At 48.6% G+C, this 20245-nt stretch overlaps 1 protein-coding gene across 5 annotated transcripts in view; it reads right to left on the bottom strand.

Annotated features, from left to right (window-relative positions):
- Nucleotides 1–20245, bottom strand: part of ube2f (ubiquitin-conjugating enzyme E2F (putative)) — a 238460-nt gene that overhangs the window by 74566 nt on the left and 143649 nt on the right. For all 5 annotated transcript variants that reach the window (XM_038787937.1, XM_038787936.1, XM_038787935.1 and 2 more), the window contains one exon: nucleotides 15313–15380. In XM_038787937.1, coding sequence (XP_038643865.1) covers nucleotides 15313–15380 — 68 coding nt within the window. The remainder of the gene's footprint in view (nucleotides 1–15312; nucleotides 15381–20245) is intronic.

A 20245-nucleotide genomic window follows, 5' to 3' on the forward strand; every position in this document is an offset into this window, starting at 1 on the left:
TATTTTTCACCACATTATTTATCTCAACGTAGAGACCACCACCACTGATTTTTACTGTGCCCTGAGGTGCCTCTTCTAACCTTTCTCAATGTGGACACTTGCAACTCAAGATATCCATTCTGTTGGTCCTATCTGTACAACACACCGTTTCTCATGCATTACAGGACTGGGTACAGACCCAATGACAAAATCTCAATATTGGAATACGGAATAAATACCCTGAGTAATATCGTTGTACAGGAGGCTTTGCTTTGCCCATCTCCACAATTACCAGCTCTCTAGATCTACAAGCTGAATCTCTTCCAATGCCCTTTTCTAGCTATCTTTTCTTCTATGACCTTTCAATTCTCTCCGGTGCTCCAGTTACATCCCTTTACCCTTAAAAATGTGCTCCTTTTTAACACTGGCCAGTCATGTTGGCTCCTTTGCCCAGGTGCTGCCATCAAAGAGTTTAAATTTTATTTAGCTCGACCTCTTGACTTTGAATTGTCAGATGCTGTCCTTTTTATAAATTGGCTTCAATCCGTTCCAAGATTTATTTGCTTTGCCGATAAATGATTTCTCAGATTTATACAGTTGAAATCTGTATTTAGTGCTACAAGTTTGTCAGCTTATTTAAACAGGTTTATTCAAGGCCAATAAAGTCCAACGATTAAGGGTATTTTTTGATTATTTTTCATCTTGCTGGCTCTCTCTCACCGTTACTATTTGGCAGCGGGCGCACAATGTGACTGCGAGCACTCTGAGGCAGCAGGCACTGCCCTTGGTAGTGAGCACACCGGAGAACTGGACAGCTGCAGCTGACAGCTCATTACATCAGCTTTGGCCAAGGCTAATATCTAACTGCAAAAATATCCATCAGCATTTCCCTCATCTAAGAAAGGGCAAAGAACTGCTGATGCAATATTTGCAGATCCCCTACTTCAGCTGCAGTCTTTCAACTGAAGTTACCTAACTGACCCTTCTTCAGCAGAAACCGTACCAAATTCATAAAGAGGAAACAAAACAAAACAGGCAAAAGCTGAAAATTGCAAACACAGATGACAAACACCACAGCAGACAGGGTACGCAGCCTGGCATCTTTATATTCACTCCTCAGTTCCTCTCCAACAAAGTGAAGCCCACAGGGCAAACTGCTAAATCGTACCAACATTTCCCACTTGAAACAACCAGAAATGCTTCTTGCCCTGGTGGCAATGTAGTCCCACAATAATTCATTAATTTTGCTGCATTTACAGCTTATATTTCTCAGTTTTAGTTGGGTCTACCTCTCGCATCATCATTCAAGTCCAAGCTACTTTTATATTTTCAAATGATCAAGTGTCTCGGTATTATTTCACTGGTGATCATTCATGTCGCCCAATAGTTTTCGTCCAAACAGTTTGCAGGTAATTTAACCCACAGCGTACGAGGATTCAATTTGGTTCATCATCCCCTGCTCCCTCTCTATTTCCAAATATGCTGCTTTCAGTTCTGATGAAGAGTACGCACCAAAAAGCTAATTATTCTCTTCACTCTCTCTGACCTGGTGAAGAGTGTAGGATTAATTAATTTGTTTGTTCACTAGACTTGTTCTCGGGATGGTGGAACACCCTTATGAAGAGGAATTGGGTAAACTGGGCCTGTGTTCAAGTTTCAAAGAATGAGCGATTCTCTCATTCAAATCTACAAAATACTTTCAGGAATAGACAGGGTAGATGCAATAAAATGTTTCCCCTGGTTTGGGAATCTAGAACCAGGGGACACGACTTTAAAATAAGGGCGATGCCACTTATGACCGAGTTGATGAGGAATCTCTTTCACAGAAGGTTGTGAATCTTTGGCATTCTTTACCTCAGAGGACTGTGGAAGCTCAGTCACATGTTTAAAGCAGAGACTGATACATTTCTGATTAACAATGTTAAGGGTTATGGAGATATTGACTCTAAAAGGCACTGACGTGGCCGATTAGCCGTGTTCGTTTCAATGGCAGAGCAGGCTCGATGGACTGAATGGCCTACTCCTGTTCCTATGTTCATGCAAACAGATTTATTCAGTCTCATTCCTGTGAAACACCCAAAGGAATGATAGTACACAGGAAACTTTACTCCATATCTACCCCGTGCTGTACCTGTCCTGGGAGTGTTTGATGGGGACAGTGTAGACGGAGCTTTACCTTGTATCCAACCCTGTGCTGGACCTGTCCTTTTAAAAAAATGTATTTGGTTCCAAACATGTAGAAAACAATAACATATACAACACCCTCCACAACCTCACAGTCCACAGTTTGTACAGTTTCCCCCCCTTATACCCCTACCCTCGAAGAACAGTTTCTCAAACACTGTCATGAACAACTCCCACCATGTCTTGAAGCCCTCCGCTGACCTCCCCCAACCACCCATACATGTCCCCAGTCCTACCCTTTCCTAATTCATCCAGGAGCTGTAGTTGGTCCAATCGGGTGTACTCCGGCAACCTGGGAAATGTCCTCCACTCCTTTTGTGCAAAGTCCCTCACCTGCATATATCTAATTTCGCTCCCCCTCAGCAACTCACCTCCCACAACTCACCCAAACTTCCCTTCCAAATACAAGTCCCTCAGGAAGAGTTCTGCCATCAGAGGAAGGAGATGCAGGAGGATTGTTCGAAGGCCATCGGAGGTGATGTTGCACCCCTGAAGGGATCGGAGAGGGTGGAGAAATGTTTGGAGGCACAGGGCCGCAGATGCGAGAGATTGAGAAGGTGATGTCGGACAACAGCGATTGGATGGCATTGAAGGTGAAGGTGTGGCTCTTTTCAGGACGTTGAGAGCAAAGGTGGAGGAGCAGGAAAATAGGTCGAAAAAGCAGAATCTGCGGATAATGGGCCTGCCTGAAGGAGTGGAAGGTGCGAGTTCCACGAGGTACATTTCAAGGATGCTGGCGGGGCTGGACAAGGTCCCTGAGGTGCACCGAGCACACAGGTCTCTGAGGCAGAAACCAAGTGCAGGGGAGCCGCCGCGGGTGGTGATTGTGAGACTCCACAAGTTTGTGGAGAGGGAGAAGATTCTGCAGTGGACCAGGGAGAAGCGCAACTGCGAATGGGAGGGGAACAAGGTCCGAATATACCAGGACATTGAAGCTGAACTGGCAAAACGGCGTGCGAGGTTCAACAGGGCCAAGGCAGTGCTGTATACAGCGGATCAGGTTTGGAGTGCTCTACCTGGCGAAACTATGGGTGCCCTATGAAGGCTGAGAATACTATTTTGAGACCCCAGAAGTGCCAACAACTTTATCAAGGAGCGTAAACTGGGGGAGAACTGAACTGAACAGGTTTGGGAGTCAGAGGTGCTGGCACTTTGAATTAATTGTGAACACGGGTAGAGTGGGGGTTGGAGGGAGTTTTTTTCTCCGTTTCCTCTGATGGAGAGAGTTTTTTCTTCTTTTCACTGTCGGGTAGACAAAGGGTAGCAGGGATGAAAAATCTGTAAGGGGACGACTGTCCCCACCCCTCCTGCTGCCTGGGGCTGTGCTTTTTCTTTTTGTTTGTCTTCGGGAGAGGTGACCTGTGTTCGAGATGAATCTTTGTTTGGATGGGAGAGGGTGAGGTCGGCGGGGAGCCTTCTTCACAGAACAGAGAGGCGAGACCTTCCAAGAAATCACTGTCTTTCTGGAAGAAGGCCTTAGGGAGAAAGATCGGTAGGGTCTGGTAAACGAACAAGACCCTTGACAGCACATTCATTTTTACCACCTGCTGGGCGGCACAGTGGTGCAGTGGTTAGCATTGCTGCCTACGGCGCTGAGGACCCGGGTTAGATCCTGGCCCTGGGTCACTGTATGTGTGGAGTTTGCACATTCTCCCTGTGTCTGCGAGGGTTTCACCCCCACAAGCCAAAGATGTGCAGGGTAGGTGGATTGGCCACGCTAAATTGCCCTTAATTGGAAAAAAAAAATGATTGGGTACTCTAAATTTAAAAACATTTTTTTTACCACCCGCACCCTCCCTTTCAGTGTCAGGTGTATGTATCCCATCTCTTAAAATCCGCTCTAATCTCCTCCACCAATGTTCTCAAATTCCACTTGTGCATCGTAGCCTTTTCCCTCATCACCTGAATCCCCAAATACTTGAACCGTTCTCTAGTTTCATTAAGTGACAACGCCCCCAAGATGCCTCCCCGCCCCGCCGCATTCACCGGAAACACCTCACTCTTCCCGACATTTAACTTATACTCAGCGAAGGTCGCGAAACCTCTCTAATATTCCCATGATCTTACCCCTACTCTCCAACGGGTACAGCGCGAACAATAACAGATTGTCTGCATACAGCGACGCCCAATGCTGCCTGCTCCCCTTCACAATCCCCTGCCACTCCACAGAACCCCTCAGGGTCATTGCCAAGTGTTCAATCACCAGCGCGAACAACACCAGCGACAGCGGACACCCCTGCCTCGTACCTCTGTGCAGTCCAAAACCCTGTGAACTCATCCCATTTGTACGTACACTTGCCACCGCCGCTACATATAACATGCACACCAACACCACAAACTTTGGGCCAAACCCAAACCTACCAAGATCTCAAATAAATACCTCCACTCCACCCGATTACAAGCCTTCTCTGCATCCATAGAAACAATGTCCTCCGACACCTGCCCCACTGACGGAGTCATAAACACATTTATCAGCCTTCTGATGCTAATGGAGAGTTAGCTGCCCTTTATGAAACCCGTTTGATCGTCAGCGACTACCCCTGGCACACATCCCTCCATCCTCCCCGCCATCAACTTAGCCAGCACGTTCATGTCTGTGTTTAATAAACAAAATGAGCCTATATGACCCACACTCCAACGGATCCTTTCCCTTCTTCGGTATTAGCGTGTTTGACGCCTGTGACAGTGTCTCTGGCAGCTCCACCTTCTCCAATGCCTCACTCAACATCCCCAACAAATGCGGTGCCAACTATGTCGCAAGCACCTTATAAAACTCTGCCAGAAGGCCATCCGGCCCGAAGCCTTCCCCTACTTCATCCCCTAATGCTGTCAATCACCTCTCTCAGCCCCAGCGGCTCCCCCAAGCCTGCCTCCTCTCTTCCTCTTCCTCCAACCAGGGAAACTCCAACCCATCCAGAAAACATCCCATAGCCCCTTCCTCTCCATCTTGCTCGGCCCTGTACAGCTTCTCATATTACCCCCTAAACACCTTATTTAACCTCCCCATCTCTGACACTATCTCCCCCTTCTCTGTTCATACCCATAAAATTTCCCTGGACGCAGCCTGCCCCTGCAGCTGGTGGGCCAGCACACGGCTCGCCTTCTCCCCACATTCATATTGCACCCCCCTCGCCCTCCGTAACTGTCCCACTGCCCTTCTCGTTGTCAACCTATCGAACTGCTCCCTGCAACCTCTTTCTCTCCGCCAACAACTCTTTGGTGAGGATCCCTGCGTAAATCCGGTCCACCTCGGCTATCTCATCCAGCAAACGTCCATGCTCCTCCCTCCTCCTCCTGTCCCTGTGTGCCTTGAACAAGATAACCTCCCCTCGGACCACTGGCTTCAACACCTCCCAGAATGTGGCCGCTGACACCTCACCGTTCTGGTTTGTCTCCACATACTCCCCAAGCACCAACATCACCTTTTCACAAAACCCCATAACCACCAAAAGACCCAAATTTCATAGAATTTACAGTGCAGGAGGCGGCCATTCGGCCCATCGAATCTGCACCAGCCCTTGGAAAGGGCACCCTACCTAATCCCACAATTTATCATGGCCAATCCACCTAACCTGCACATTTTTGGACTGTGGGAGGAAACCCACGCAGACACGGGGAGAACGTGCAGACTCCGCACAGACAGTGACCCAAGCCGGGAATCGAACCTGGGACCCTGGAGCTGTGAAGCAAGTGTGCTAACCACTATGCTACCGTGCCGCCCTTCTAGCATCTATCCCGGCCTCTACACCTGCCCAGCGCAAAGCCTTACCTCCAGGAAATGCAGTGCATGGTCAGATATCACAATCCCCGCAGACTCCACTCCCAACAGCCCCAACAACACCGCTTGACTCACCACAAAGAAATCAATTCTCATGTACACCTTATACACCTGTGAGCGGGCAGCATGGTGACACAGTGGTTAGCACTGCAGCCTCACGGCCTTGAGGACCCGGGTTCAATCCCGGCTCTAGATCAATGTCCGTGTGGAGTTTGCAGATTCTCCCCGTGTTTGCGTGCGTTTCACCCCCACAACCCAAAGATGTGCAGAATATGTGCACTGGTCACGCTAAATTGCCCCTTAATTGGAAAAAATAATTGGGTACTCTAATTTATTTTTTAAAAGATACACGTGTGAGGAGTACTGCCCCGGGTTCTTAAACCTCCAGGATCAACCACTCCCATACACTCCATCAATCCTCCCAACTCCTTTGCCATCCTGAACCTTCCGATTGACCTGATTTCGAGCCGATCTGTTCACTCTTTGTTCCATCAATTAAAATTTACACCCATAATTAACTGGTGTGTATCCAGGCCTGGGATCATTCCCAGTAAACCCCTCACAAACCCCACATCGTCCAGATTCTGCACATATATGTTGACTAGCACCACCGGCATCCCCTCCAGCACTCCATTCACTATCACATACCTTCCCACCCTGGGTCCCACATTTCCTTGGCCCCCATAAACCCAATTATTTTGTTCAACAAAATGGCCCCCCCCCCCCGGCGACTTCGAGTCAAACCCAGACTGAAATACTTATCCCACCCGGCCCTTCCTCAACCTAACCTGATCCTTCACCCAGAGATGTGTCCCTTGTAAAAAGATCACCTCTGCCTTCCAACTCCTCATGTGTGCAAAAACTACTTAATCGACCCATTCAATCCACAGACGTTCCACGCTACAATTATTACCGGAGGCTCCGCCTCCACTCGCCTTGACCATCTGCCATCATCCCCCTCTGGCTCTGCCTCCTCTAATAGCACCCTAAATTGAGCCCATCCAAGATGGCCCCCCTCTCCGTCCTTGACCACGCTCAATCTCCAACTCTATCACTTTGCAATCCCCCTTCCCCACCCTCCCCCGCCTGGCCACCACTCGAGGCTCCTCCCCCACCTCACCTACATTCACCATTCACCAGCATTACCTGCCAGCATGGCAGCTCCTGCTCTAAGTTTCCCCCCACACACCCCTCTGGGACCCCCCACACACCCCTCTGCCCCCCCCCCCTTCCACTGGTCCCTCCTTAGGCTGTGCAAATGGCATCTCTACCAACCTCAATGCCCCTCAGCCGGCAACTCACCCAGCGTGCCCCACCATACACACCCCTTATCTGTAAAGAGAAAACACCCAAAATCGCAAGTTGCCCCATCCAAAAAGAAAAACACCACAGACAGCCGCCTCCCACCCTCCCCCAGTTTGTGGTCCCTTAAAAAAATCATTGGTCTACTTTGGCGTTTCAAAATAGTATTCCCCCCTTCAAAAGTGAACCACAGTTTCATCTGGCACAGCACCCCGAACCCAATCTTCTTCGGTAGGACACCGGATTGGCTCTGTTGAACCCAGCACACCTCTTCACCAGCTCCGCACCAATACCCTGATATATTCAGACATGATTCCCTTCCCTTTCACAGTCTTGCTTCTCCCTGGCCCATCGTAGAATCATCTCCTTCTCAAAAATTTGCGTAACCACACAAACACTGCCCGTGGTGGCTCCCCCGCTCTTGGCCTCTAAGAATAATCAACAGAGTACATTGACAAATGATACATCGACAAACAGTAGAACATAGAACAGTACAGCACAGAACAGGCCCTTCGGCCCTCAATGTTGTGCCGAGCCATGATTGGTTACAGAGTGGAACAAGGGGCCAAACAAAACAAATACATGAGCAAGAGCAGCATAGGGCGTTGTGAATAGTGGTCTTACAGTGAACAGATCTGTCAGAGGGGGAGTCGTTGAGGAGTCTTGTAGCTGTAGGGAAGAAGCTGTTCCGATGTCTGGATGTGTGGGTCTTCAGACGTCTGTACCTTCTGCCTGATGGAAGGGTCTGGAAAGGGCAAAGCCTGATTGGGAGGGGTCTCTGACAATGCTGTCTGCCTTCCTGCGGCAGCGGGAAGTGTATACAGAATCAATGTGGGGGTGGCAAGCTTGTGTGATGTGTTGGGCTGAGTTCACCACACTCTGCAGTTTCCTGGAATCTTGGGCCGAGCAGTTGCCATACCAAACTGTGATGTAGCCAGATAGGATGCTTTCTATGGCACATCTGTAGATGTTTGTGAGAGTCAATGCAGACAGGCCGAATTTCTTTAGCTTCTGCAGGAGGTAGAGTTATTGTTGGGCTTTCTTGACTGTTGCATCAACATAAGTGGACCAGGACAGACTGTTGGTGATGGTGGCCCACAGGAGCTGAAAGCTAGCGACCATCTCCACTTCGGAGCCATTGATGCAGATGGGGTGGGTGGGTGGGGGGGGGTCGTGTTATGTTTCCTGAAGTCGATGATCAGTTTCTTGGTCTTAGAGACAGGTTGTTTTTGGTACACCATGCAATCAAGTGATTTATCTCCCTTCTGTAGTCTGATTTGTCGTTGTTTGAGATACGACCCACCACAGTCGTATCATCTGCAAACTTATAGATTGAGTTGGAGTTAAATCTTGCCACACAGTCATGTGTGTATAGGGAGTACAGTAGAGGGCTGAGCACACATCCTCGTGGGGCCCCGGTGTTCAGGACTACTGTGGAGGAGGTGCTGTTACCTATCTTGACAGATTGCGGTCTGTTAGTGAGGAAGTCCCCAGCTGCACAGGGAGGGGTCAAGTCCTAGATTGCAGAGTCTGGTTATAGGTTTTGTCTGGATAATGGTGTTGAATGTGGAGCTGTAGTCTATGAACAGCAGGTGGGCCCTGTCCACCTCTGGGGCCTTATCCTGCACCCACTCCTCTACCAACCTGGCCAGCATCCTTTACAGATATTTTGTGGTGCTTGTTCCTTCCACACCCTCTAGCAACCCCACAATCTGCAGGTTCTGCTGCCTGGACCCGTTTTCCTGCTGCTCCACCGTCACCCTCAACGACTTGAATAGGTCCCCCAGTACCCCCACCTCTGCCTCCAAGGGCACAATCTGAATCGCTCTGGTCGGTCACCACCTTCTCCACCTCTCGTAACGTTGCCCCTTGTGCAGTGTAGAGGTAGCTTTCCTTACTCTCTAACCCGGTGCAATACTTGTCCTGGGAGTATTTGATGGAGTCAGTGTCGAGGGAGCTTTACATTGTATCTAACCCCGTGCTATACCTGTCCTGGGAGTGTTTGATGGGGACAGTGTAGAGGAAGCTTTACACTGTATCTAACCCCGTGCTGTACCTGTCCTGGGAGTGTTTGATGGGGACAGTGTAGAGGGAGCTTTACACTGTATCTAACCCCGTGCTATACCTGTCCTGGGAGTGTTTGATGGGGACAGTGTAGAGGAAGCTTTACACTGTATCTAACCCTGTGTTTTACCTGTCCTGGGAGTATTTGATGTGGACAGTGTATGGGAGCTTTACCCTGTACCTAACTCCGTGCTGTAGTTGTCCTGGGAGTGTTTGCTTTGTTGCATTTGCATTCATACAGTGCAGAAGGAGGCCATTCGGCCCATCAAGTTGCACTGACCCGAGAAAAGTATACCCTACCTTGACCCACACCTCCATCCTATCCCCGTAACCTCATTTAACCTTTTTGGACATTAAGAGGCATGGCCAATCCACCTAACCTGCACATCTTTGGACTGTGGGAGGAAACCGCAACATGTGGAGGAAACCCAAGCAGACACGGGAGAAAGTGCAAACTCCACACAGACAGATAGTCACCCGAGGCTGTGATTGAACCCGGATACCTTGCGCTGTGAGGCAGCAGTGCTAACTAATGTGCCATTATGCTGCCCTTCGAGTTGAATCTATCAACAACCCACCTGCTTTGTTCGGACTCATGGGATTCTCCCATTCCTCCTGTAGAGAATGTTCACTCCGTTCATTGACAGAATGGACTCAAGATTTCCTTTCCCATGGGATCCGTTGTGGTATTCCTGTTTGTTGGAGTTATACCTTCTTTACATCTGAATGTTCCTCAACCTGGAGTTTGACTTCCAAATGTTTCCTGTGCCCATGTGGCCCTGGTAAGTTGATGATCACTTCTCTCCTGCTCCAACGTCACCTTGCTGCTGTGCATTTCAGCTGGAAATTGCAGTTTGGTTGCCAGTGTTCCCGGGTTCTGTGACAACAACCGTTGGGGCCACAGATTGGAGCACATGGTTTTGCTGCTATCCGTTCACGCTTGAAGTGTGGTGGAGCTTATTTTGGCTGGTCTGGCCAAAGAGGAGCTTTTCCTGCTATCTGCAAAGGAATTGGACAAACTGGCTCTGCGAAGAGTGAAGACAATTCAGAGCTGAAGTTCCAGTCGAGAATATCTTCACTGGTAGATCTCGTGGGAACCTCCTGTCTGTTCTGTGTAGTTGACGACAGAGGCTGTTTGGATGGCTTCTGTCATTTTGAGGTCAAAGGCAACCCAGATATCTCTGCTGTAGTGAGAAAAGAATTGGTTTTGAAAGATGTAGGAAATTTTGAATATTTGTTTGTCATTGTACTGGATTGGTTTTAGGACTATATCAGTTGGATTCCACCAAGGCCATATTGTGGTATGCCTGTCGTTCATAGCCATAGATCTTTCAGCCATGGTTCCTTATCTGAGAGGACTGTAACACTGGCTCTAATTTGAAATTGGCGAGGTGACCATTTACTGAGATGTCAGCATTCTGAAAGGAGAATCGAAGATCTTCCATCTCACCAAAGAAGCATGGTTGGGTGTCTTCCAGGTGTGGTATCTCAGTCTCGCAGACTGTTCTGTGATCCTCTGAACTTCCCAATCTCTTGGTCCTCTGACCCTGAATCCAATCAGACGCACAATGGGTCTCCATGTGCTTTGGTGGAGTCCTTCAGCTGAATGGTGGATTTTTCCCCTGCCCATCAGCCTCCATGTCTGCAAGGACGTCTTTTTAGGTGATCTTCAGCGGTCTTCAATTCAGATTTGCTGAGCTCAGATTAGAAATTCAGTTTCTTCAGTTTTTCATGCCATGAGATTTCAGGGTCTTACTGAAATCGGGCCGTACGGGCCGGAAAGTGGAGCTGAGTCCACAAAAGATCAGCCATGATCTCATTGAATGGCGGAGCAGGCTCGAGAGGCCAGATGGCCCACTCCTGCTCCTAATTCTTATGTTCTTATATACTCCAGCTGCTCTGTGCTTCTTGTTTCCATCTTTGCTACCACCATGTTTTAAGTTTTGTTCGGTCAGTCTCACAGAGGATTATAGTTTTGAACAGTAAGTAGTGCTTATTGGTAACATAACTATTTACATATGTGCAAAGTATAGCCCAGTCTAGTAGCTCATTTCATGCTGACTTCTACACATGTCTCTCCAAACAACTCTGTTCCATCTACAGCCATGTGACTCTACCTTTGATGGGGACAGAGTAACAGAGTAGAGGGAACTTCGTTCTATATTTAACCCTGTGCTGTACCTGCCCTGGGAGCGTTTTATGGGGACAGTGTCGAGGGAACTTTCCCCTGTATCTAACCCCATGCTACACCTTTCCTGGGGGTGTTTGATGGGGACAGTGTAGAGGGAGCTTTACTCTGTATCGAACCCCATGCTACACCTTTCCTGGGAGTGTTTGATGGGGACAGTGTAGAGGGAGCTTTACTCTGTATCTAACCCCGTGCTGTACCTGCCCTGGGAGTGTTTGATGGGGACAGTGTAGAGGGAGCTCTACTCTGTATCTAACCCCGTGCTGTACCTGTCCTGGGAGTGTTTGATGGGGACAATGTAGAGGGAGCTTTACTCTGTATCCAACCCTTTGCTGTACCTGCCCTGGGAGTATGTGACGGGGACAGCGTCGAGGGGGCTTTACTCTGTATCTAAGCCCGTGCTATGCTGCATGCTGAGTCTGTGACACTTTGTTTAATTGGTTTTATATATTTTTTAAAAAAATAATTTTTATTGAAAAATTTTGAATTTGTACAACAACATCGAGCCATAATAAAATACCAACAATAACAATAATGATAGCAATCATAAACATTCACCCCTCCTCAATGAACAACACAACATATTAACAACTTAAATTAACACAATGTTAAGTTACATAACCGTAGAAAAAGAAAAACAAGATACCTATCTTTGAGCCAGGAAGTCCAGAAAAGGCTGCCATCGTTTATAGAACCCTTGTATTGATCCTCTCAGGGCAAATTTGACCCTTTCCAATTTTATAAATCTCGCCATGTCACTGATCCAGGTCTCCACACTTGGGCGCCTCGCATCCTTCCACTGCAGCAAGATCCTCCGCCGGGCTACTAGGGACGCAAAGGCCAGGACACCGGCCTCTTTCACCTCCTGCACTCCCGGCTCCACCGCAACTCCGAAAATCGCGAGTCCCCACCCTGGTTTGACCCTGGATCCAACCACCCTCGACACCGTCCCCGCCACCCACTTCCAGAATTCTTCCAGTGCTGGGCATGCCCAGAACATATGGGCATGATTCGCTGGACTCCCCGAACATCTGGTGCACCTGTCCTCACCCCCAAAGAACCTACTCATCCTAGTCCCGGACATGTGGGCCCGGTGCAGCACCTTAAACTGGATGAGACTAAGCCTCGCACATGAAGAGGAAGAGTTGACTCTCTCCAAGGCATCCACCCAAGTCCCGTCCTCTATCGGCTCCCCAAGTTCCCCCTCCCATTTAGCCTTCAGCTCCTCCACTGATGACTCCTCCACCTCCTGCATTACCTTATAAATGTCAGACACCTTCCCCTCTCCGACCCACACCCCCGAAAGCACTCTGTCCATCACCCCCCACGAGGGCAGCAAAGGGAACTCCTCTACCTGTCACCTAGCAAACGCCTTTACCTGCAAGTATCTGAACATGTTCCCTTGGGGGAGCCCAAATTTATCTACCAATTCCCCCAGGCCCGCAAACCTCCCGCCAATAAACAGGTCCCTCAATTTACTGATGCCCAACCTTTGCCACCCCCTAAATCCCCCATCATTGTTCCCCGGGATGAACCGATGATTTCCACCCAATGGAGCCGCCACCACCGGGCTCGTGGTATACCTCTTAGGTGAGAGTGGCAACGGCGCCGTTACCAGGGCACCCAGGCTCGTACCTCTACATGACGCCATCTCCATTCTTTTCCACGCTGTCCCTCCCCCCTCCATCACCCATTTACGCACCATTGACACATTGGCCGCCCAATAGTACCCCAGAAGGTTGGGCAGCGCCAGCCCGCCTCTATCCCTCCCTCGCTCCAGGAAAACCCTCTTCACTCTCGGAGTCCCATGTGCCCACACAAAGCTCAAGATACTGCTAGTCACTCTCCTAAAGAAGGCCCTGGGGATGAAGATGGGCAGGCACTGAAAGAGGAACAAGAACCTCGGAAGCAACGTCATTTTGACGGACTGCACCCTCCCAGCCAACGACAATGGCAGCATGTCCCACCTTTTGAACTCCTCCTCCATCTGATCTACAAGCCTGGTGAAATTATGCTTGTGAAGAGTCCCCCAGTCCCTGGCCACCTGCACCCCCAGGTACCTAAAGCTCTCCCCTGCCCGCCTGAGCGGGAGCCTACCAATTCCTTCCTCCTGGTCTCCAGGGTGCAACACAAACACCTCACTCTTGCCTAAATTTAGTTTATAGCCTGAAAAGGTCCCAAACTCAGCTAGCAGCTCCATCACCCCCGGCATCCCTCCCACCGGGTCCGCCACATACAGTAACAGGTCATCGGCATACAACAACACCCTATGTTCCTCCCCACCTCGCACCAAACCTCTCCACCTCCCTGAATCCCTCAACGCCATCGCCAACGGCTCGATTGCCAATGCAAACAACAAGGGGGACAGGGGGCAACCCTGCCTGGTCCTTCGATAAAGCCGGAAGTACTCCGACCTCCTCCCATTCGTGGCCACACACGCTATCGGGGCCTCATATAGCAGCCTCACCCATCTAATAAACCCGTCACCAAATCCAAACCTCCCCAACACCTCCCATAAGTACCCCCACTCCACTCTACCGAAGGCCTTCTCTGCATCCAGCGCCACCACTATCTCAGCCTCCCCCTCAATCGCCGGAATCATGATGACATTCAACAATCTCCGCATATTCGTGTTCAGCTGCCTTCCCTTCACAAACCCTGTCTGGTCCTTGTGTACAACCCCTAGCACACAGTCCTCTATCCTGGTGGCCAGGATTTTTGCCAGCACCGTGGCATCCACGTTGAGGAGAGATATGGGCCTGTATGAACCACACTGCTGGGGGTCCTTGTCCCTCTTTAAGATTAACGAAATCAGCGCCCGCGACATTGTCGGGGGCAAAGTCCCCCCTTCCCACGCTTCATTAAGTGTCCGCACCAGCAAGGGGCCCACTAGGTCCACAAACGTTTTGTAAAATTCCATCGGGAACCCATCCAGCCCCTTCCCTGACTGCATCTGCCCGATCCCCTTAACTAGCTCCTCCAGCTCAATCGGCGCCCCCAACCCATCCACCTGCTCCTCCTGCACCTTCGGGAAAGAAAGCCCGTCGAGGAACCTCTCCATTCCCCTCCTCTCCACCGTTGGCTCCGACTGGTACAGTTCCCCGTAAAAGTCCTTGAAGACCTCATTCACCTCTACCCCCTTCCGCACCACATTCCCACTCTTGTCTCTCACTCCAGCAATTTCCTTAGCCGCATCCCGCTTGCGGAGCTGATGAGCCAGCATCCTACTCGCCTTTTCACCATGTTCGTACACTGCCCCTTGTGCCTTCCTCCACTGTGCCTCCGCCTTTCTAGTGGTCAGCAAATCAAATTTAGCCTGTAGGCTGCACCTCTCCCCCAACAGTCCCTCCTCTGGTGCCTCTGCGTACCTCCGGTCTACCTCCAGCATCTTTCCCACCAGTCTATCCCTCTCACTCCTCTCCCTGTGTGCCCGGATGGATATCAGCTCCCCACGAATCACTGCCTTCAAGGCTTCCCAGACCATCCCCACCTGGACCTCCCCCGTATCATTCACCTCGAGGTACCCCTCAATACTTTCATTGGTTTTATATTAATGGAAAATGTTTATCTTTCATCGGATGTGTGCGTCACTGGCAAGGTGGGCATTTTTCAGCAATGCCCACTTAAAATGAAAGGCAAAAAAGAACAAAATAACCATTTCACCTGCATAAAGATTCTTCACCTTGATATGCAGAAAGATTTCCATATAAACAAGACAAACTCAGACAGAACATTCTGGTTCCAGGTCTGCCTGTTTTGCCCTTCAGGCTATACAAGTGATTAAAAAAAAGAAAATCAGCAGAGATCCTCTACTCACCACCATATTGTAGGCTTCTGGAACATCAGTTTCAAACTGGAACTTGCCACCCTGGTAATACCCTTCATCTGTTAACAGACAGGAAATAAGTTCGGATGGAACATCATCAGCAATTCCAACATATGACAAACACCATTTGCCACAAATACACTGTTACAATCTCAACTGCTGTTAATACTGGAAAAGTCAGATTCCGGAACGGATCCTGGTTTGATAGATCCTAACTTATTTTTAGTGGAGGTTGGTTCATGAACAAATTCACAGGAGTCTGATGAAAACTTTTACTACAAAGAATAAATTTTTTAGAACAAACGTGAATGATATTACACCAGACAAAAAGGTTGGAAAGAGCTCAATATAAAAATAAGACGATGATTCAAATTCCCACTATTCCTTTATCCTAGCAATATCTTTACAGACACATAAACCAGTGAAGAGTTACCACCAGCTTGGGACTGACGCAGTTGCAGCTGGTTTTCTTCTGATGAATTCTTAAGCAGTCACTTGATGTTTCACACCCAACCCGCATCTCTTGCAGAGACATCCAAAAACTGCACTCACAACTCACTGTTCCTTCAACTGCAGAAGAAACAAACAATTTCCCTAAACTCAGAATTCTAGTCACACCCCTGCTAAACCGATCACTTGACTGAGTCTTATAACTGATTATTCAGTTAACCGCTGTCCCAATAGCTTTGTCGTTTTGCTTCCCCGAATTTAAAATCCCTGGGCTGGATTCTCTGTTCCTGAGACTAAGTGTTGATGCTGTCTAAGTCAGACACCCAGGTCTGTTGCAAGTTCCCTCTCCTAATTTATGGCCATTCAGATAATAGTTGCCACCTTGATTTTGCTACCAAAGCGGATGACCTCAAATTTATCCAAATTATACTGAATCTGCCATTCATTTGCCACTCACTCAACCTGTCCAAATCACACTAAAGGATCTCTGCATTCTCCTCACAACTCACCCTCCCACTCAACTTGGTGTTATCTGCAAATTTGGAGATATTACATTTTGTTCCCTCCTCTAAATCATTTATATATATTGTGAATAGCTGGGGTCCTAGCACTGATCCCAGCGGTACCACACTAGTCACTGCCTGCCAATTTGAAAAAGACCCGTTTATTCCTACTCTTTGTTTCCTGTCTGCTAACCAGTTTTCTATCCATCTCAATACACTATCCCCAATCCCATGGGCTTTAATTTTACACGCTAAGATTTTATGTGGGACTTTGTCAAAAGCCTTCTGAAAGTCCAAATCCACCACATCCACTGGTCCCCCACTTCATCAAGTCTACTAGTTACATCCTCGAAGAATTCCAGTAGATTTGTCAAGCACAATTTTCCCTTCATAAATCCATGCTGACTCTTCCGATCCTGCCACTGTTTTCGAAGTGCCCTGCTATAAAATCTTTGATAATGAATTCCAGAATTTTCCCCACTACTGACATCGGGCTTACTGGACTATAATTCCCTGCCTTCTCTTGACCTCCCTTTTTAATTAGTGCAGTTACAGTAGCCACCCTCCAATCTGCAGGAATTGTTTCACAGTCTATAGGCTCCTGGAAGACGACCAGCAATGCATCCACTACTTCCAGAGCCATCTCCTTCAGTACCCAAGGATGTAGATTATCAGGCCCTGGGATTTATCAGCCTTCAATCCCATCAATTTCCCCAACACCATTTCTACTGATATTGATCACCTTCAGTTCCTCCCACTCACTAAACCCTGCATTCCCCAAGATGGTATCATATTTGTGTCCTCTTTTGTGAAGACAGAACCAGGGGCTAGTTTAGCACACTGTGCTAGACAGCTGGTTTGTAATGCAGAACAAGGCATCAGCGCGGGTTCAATTCCCGTACCGGCCTCCCCGAACAGCCACCAGAATGTGGCGGCGAGGGGCTTTTCACAGTAACTTCATTGAAGCCTCCTTGTGACAATAGTGATTATTATTATTAAAGTATGTATTCAGTTGCTCAGCCATTTCTTTGTCCCCTGTTTCTGACTGTAAGGGACCTACATTTGTCATCACCAATCTTTCTCTCTTCACGTATCTTTAAAAAAAATTTTTAAAAAAATTCTTCTTGTTTTTCACATTTTCGTCCAAATTTAAGCCCACCAACATTAAACGGTAACAAACACAATGTCAATCCCCCAGCCAACAATCCCTTCCTCCCACCAACCCCCAAACAACCCTCAACATTTTAAATACAAACATCAAATAAAAGGAATCTGGAATCCACCGTCACCCCTATATAGTCACCAACAACATACACAGTCCAAAGCCCCCCCCTGTCCCAACCCCTCCCCCTAATGTTCGATGTCATCCTACTCTTGAAAGTGCATAATGAACAAAGCTCATGAATTGTAGAACCCTTCCATCCTTCCCCTCAATTCAAACTTCACTTTCACAAGTGTTAAAAACTCCAGCTGGTCCCCCCGCCACGCCAGGGCACAGGGTGGCGAGACTGACCTCCACCCCAGCAGGACCCACATTCGGGCGATCAACGAGATGAAGGCTAAAACATCTGCTTCCGCACCCGCTTCCAACCCGGCTGATCCGATACCCCGAATATGACTTCCAGGGGACCCGGTGTGGGGGCTGCCGCCACCGGAAAGCTCTGTACCTCCTTGCTAATGAAATCTCAGACCTGCATATATCGAAACATTTCCCCCTGCTCCAACCCATATTTTGCCCCCAGCTCCTCCAGTCCTGCAAACCGGCCTCCTAGAAACAAATCCTTTAATGCCCTGACTCCCATCTCCAAAAATCCCCATCCCACTTCCCTAGCTCAGATCTGTTATTCTCCCAAGTCGACTTCCCATGTCTCTGCCCCCAGCCTAAAGTGTTGTTGCAACTGCCTCCAGATTTCAGACGTCACTACCACCACCAGACTCCCCAAGTATTTCCCCGGGGCCATCGGGTGTGGTGCTGTTACCAACGCCTTCACCCCAACCCCCTGGACAGACTCTCGTCCATTCTAACCCACTGGGAGTCCCCCTCTCTAACCAGATCCTCACCTTTCTATTCATGTACCTGTAGAAACTTTTACAGTCAGTTTTTATGTTCCCTGTAAGCTTACTTTCGTACTCTATTTTCCCCATTCAGAATCAATCCCTTGGTCCTTCTTTGCTGAATTCTAAGCACCTCCTTTTCCTTTGTGTCTGTCTTTCCTAAATACTGAGTATCCCTGGACATTCAGTTCCCATCTCTGGTTACCCTGCAGCCATGTATCTGTAATCCCGACTATATCATACCCGTTTACGTCTATTTGTCTGGTTAGTTCATCCACTTTAAAGCAAATACTCCGTACGTTAAAGCACAAAGGTTTGAAGCTTGTCTTTTTAACGTTACTAGTCCTGCACCCAATATTTTTCATTGTGGCCCTGTTTGAATCTGGCTCTTGGTTTATCTGCCTGTCACTTTTCTTATTCCCCTTTTTATCTTTTGTTTTTGTCCGTATTTCCTCTTCCTCGGACTCCTTGCACAGGTTCACATCCTCCTGCCACACTAGTTTAAACCATCCCCAACCACTCTAACAAATACTCTCCCAGGGCATCAATCGTGGTTTTGCCCAAGTGTAACCTGTACAGTTCGTACAGGTCCCACCTCCCCCAGAACCAGTTCCAATGGTTGGAATGGCTGGTTTAGCTCACACAGCTAAATCGCTGGCTTTTAAAGCAGACCAAGCAGGCCAGCAGCACGGTTCGATTCCCGTACCAGCCTCCCCGGACAGGCGCCGGAATGTGGCGACTAGGGGCTTTTCACAGTAACTTCATTGAAGCCTACTCGTGACAATAAGCGATTTTCATTTTTCAATGCCCCAGGAATCTGAAACCCTCCCCCTCACGCATGTCTTTAGCCACGTATTTATCTGATGTTTCCTGCTATTTCTACTCTGATTAGCACGTGGCACTGGTAGTAATCCTGAAATCGCTACCTTGGAGGTCCAACTTCTCAACTTCATTCCTAACTCCCTATATTCTGCTTTTGGGACCTCATCCCTTTTTTACCTGTGTTGCTGGTACCAATGTGCACCACGACCCTGGCTATTCACCCTCCCCCTCCAGAATGTCCTGTAACCGCTCTGAAACATCCTTGACCCTAACACCAGGGAGGCAACATACCACCCTGAAGTCTTGTTTGAGGCCACAGAAACGCCTTTCTATTCCCCTTACAATTGAAACCCCTATAACTATTGCATTATTTTTTAAAATATAAATTTAGAGTACCCAAATCGTTTTTTTCCAACTAAGGGGCGATTTAGCGTGGCCAATCCACCTAGCCTGCACATCTTTGGGTTGTGGGGGTGAAACCCATGCAAGCACAGGGAGAACATACAAACTCCACACAGACAGTGACTCAGGACCGGGATTTAACCTGGGTACTCAGCACCGTGAGGCAGCAGTGCTAACCACTGCACCACCGTGCTGCCCATAACTATTGCATTCTTACACTTTTCATTCCTCCCCTCTGCAGCAGAACCAATCATGGTGCAGCAAATTTGGCTGTTGCTGCTTTCCCCGGAGAGTTCATTCCCCTCAACAGTATTCAAAGCGGTATCTCTATTTTGCAGGAGAATGGCCACAGGCGTTTCCTACACTGCCTGCCTAGCTCTCTTGTTTTGCCTGGTGGTTACCCATTCCCCTCCTGCAAGTGGAGTGACCACCTCTCCATACGTACTATCCACGACACTCTCAGCTTCGCGAATGCTCCACAGTGTCTCCAGCCGCCGCTCCAGCTCCGAAACCCGGGCTTTCAGGAGCTGCAGCTGGAGACACTTCCTGCACGCATGCTGTTCCCGGGCACTGGAAATGTTTGCGTCTTCCCACATGCAGCAAGAGGAGCAAACCCAGGCTTGCCATGACGTAACCTTTTAAATTAAACCTTTAGAAGATGCTTAATATCAGATTATATCCAATTCTCAAGA

This window comes from Scyliorhinus canicula, chromosome 2 (assembly GCF_902713615.1).
Source record: "Scyliorhinus canicula chromosome 2, sScyCan1.1, whole genome shotgun sequence".
Taxonomy (NCBI): domain Eukaryota; kingdom Metazoa; phylum Chordata; class Chondrichthyes; order Carcharhiniformes; family Scyliorhinidae; genus Scyliorhinus; species Scyliorhinus canicula.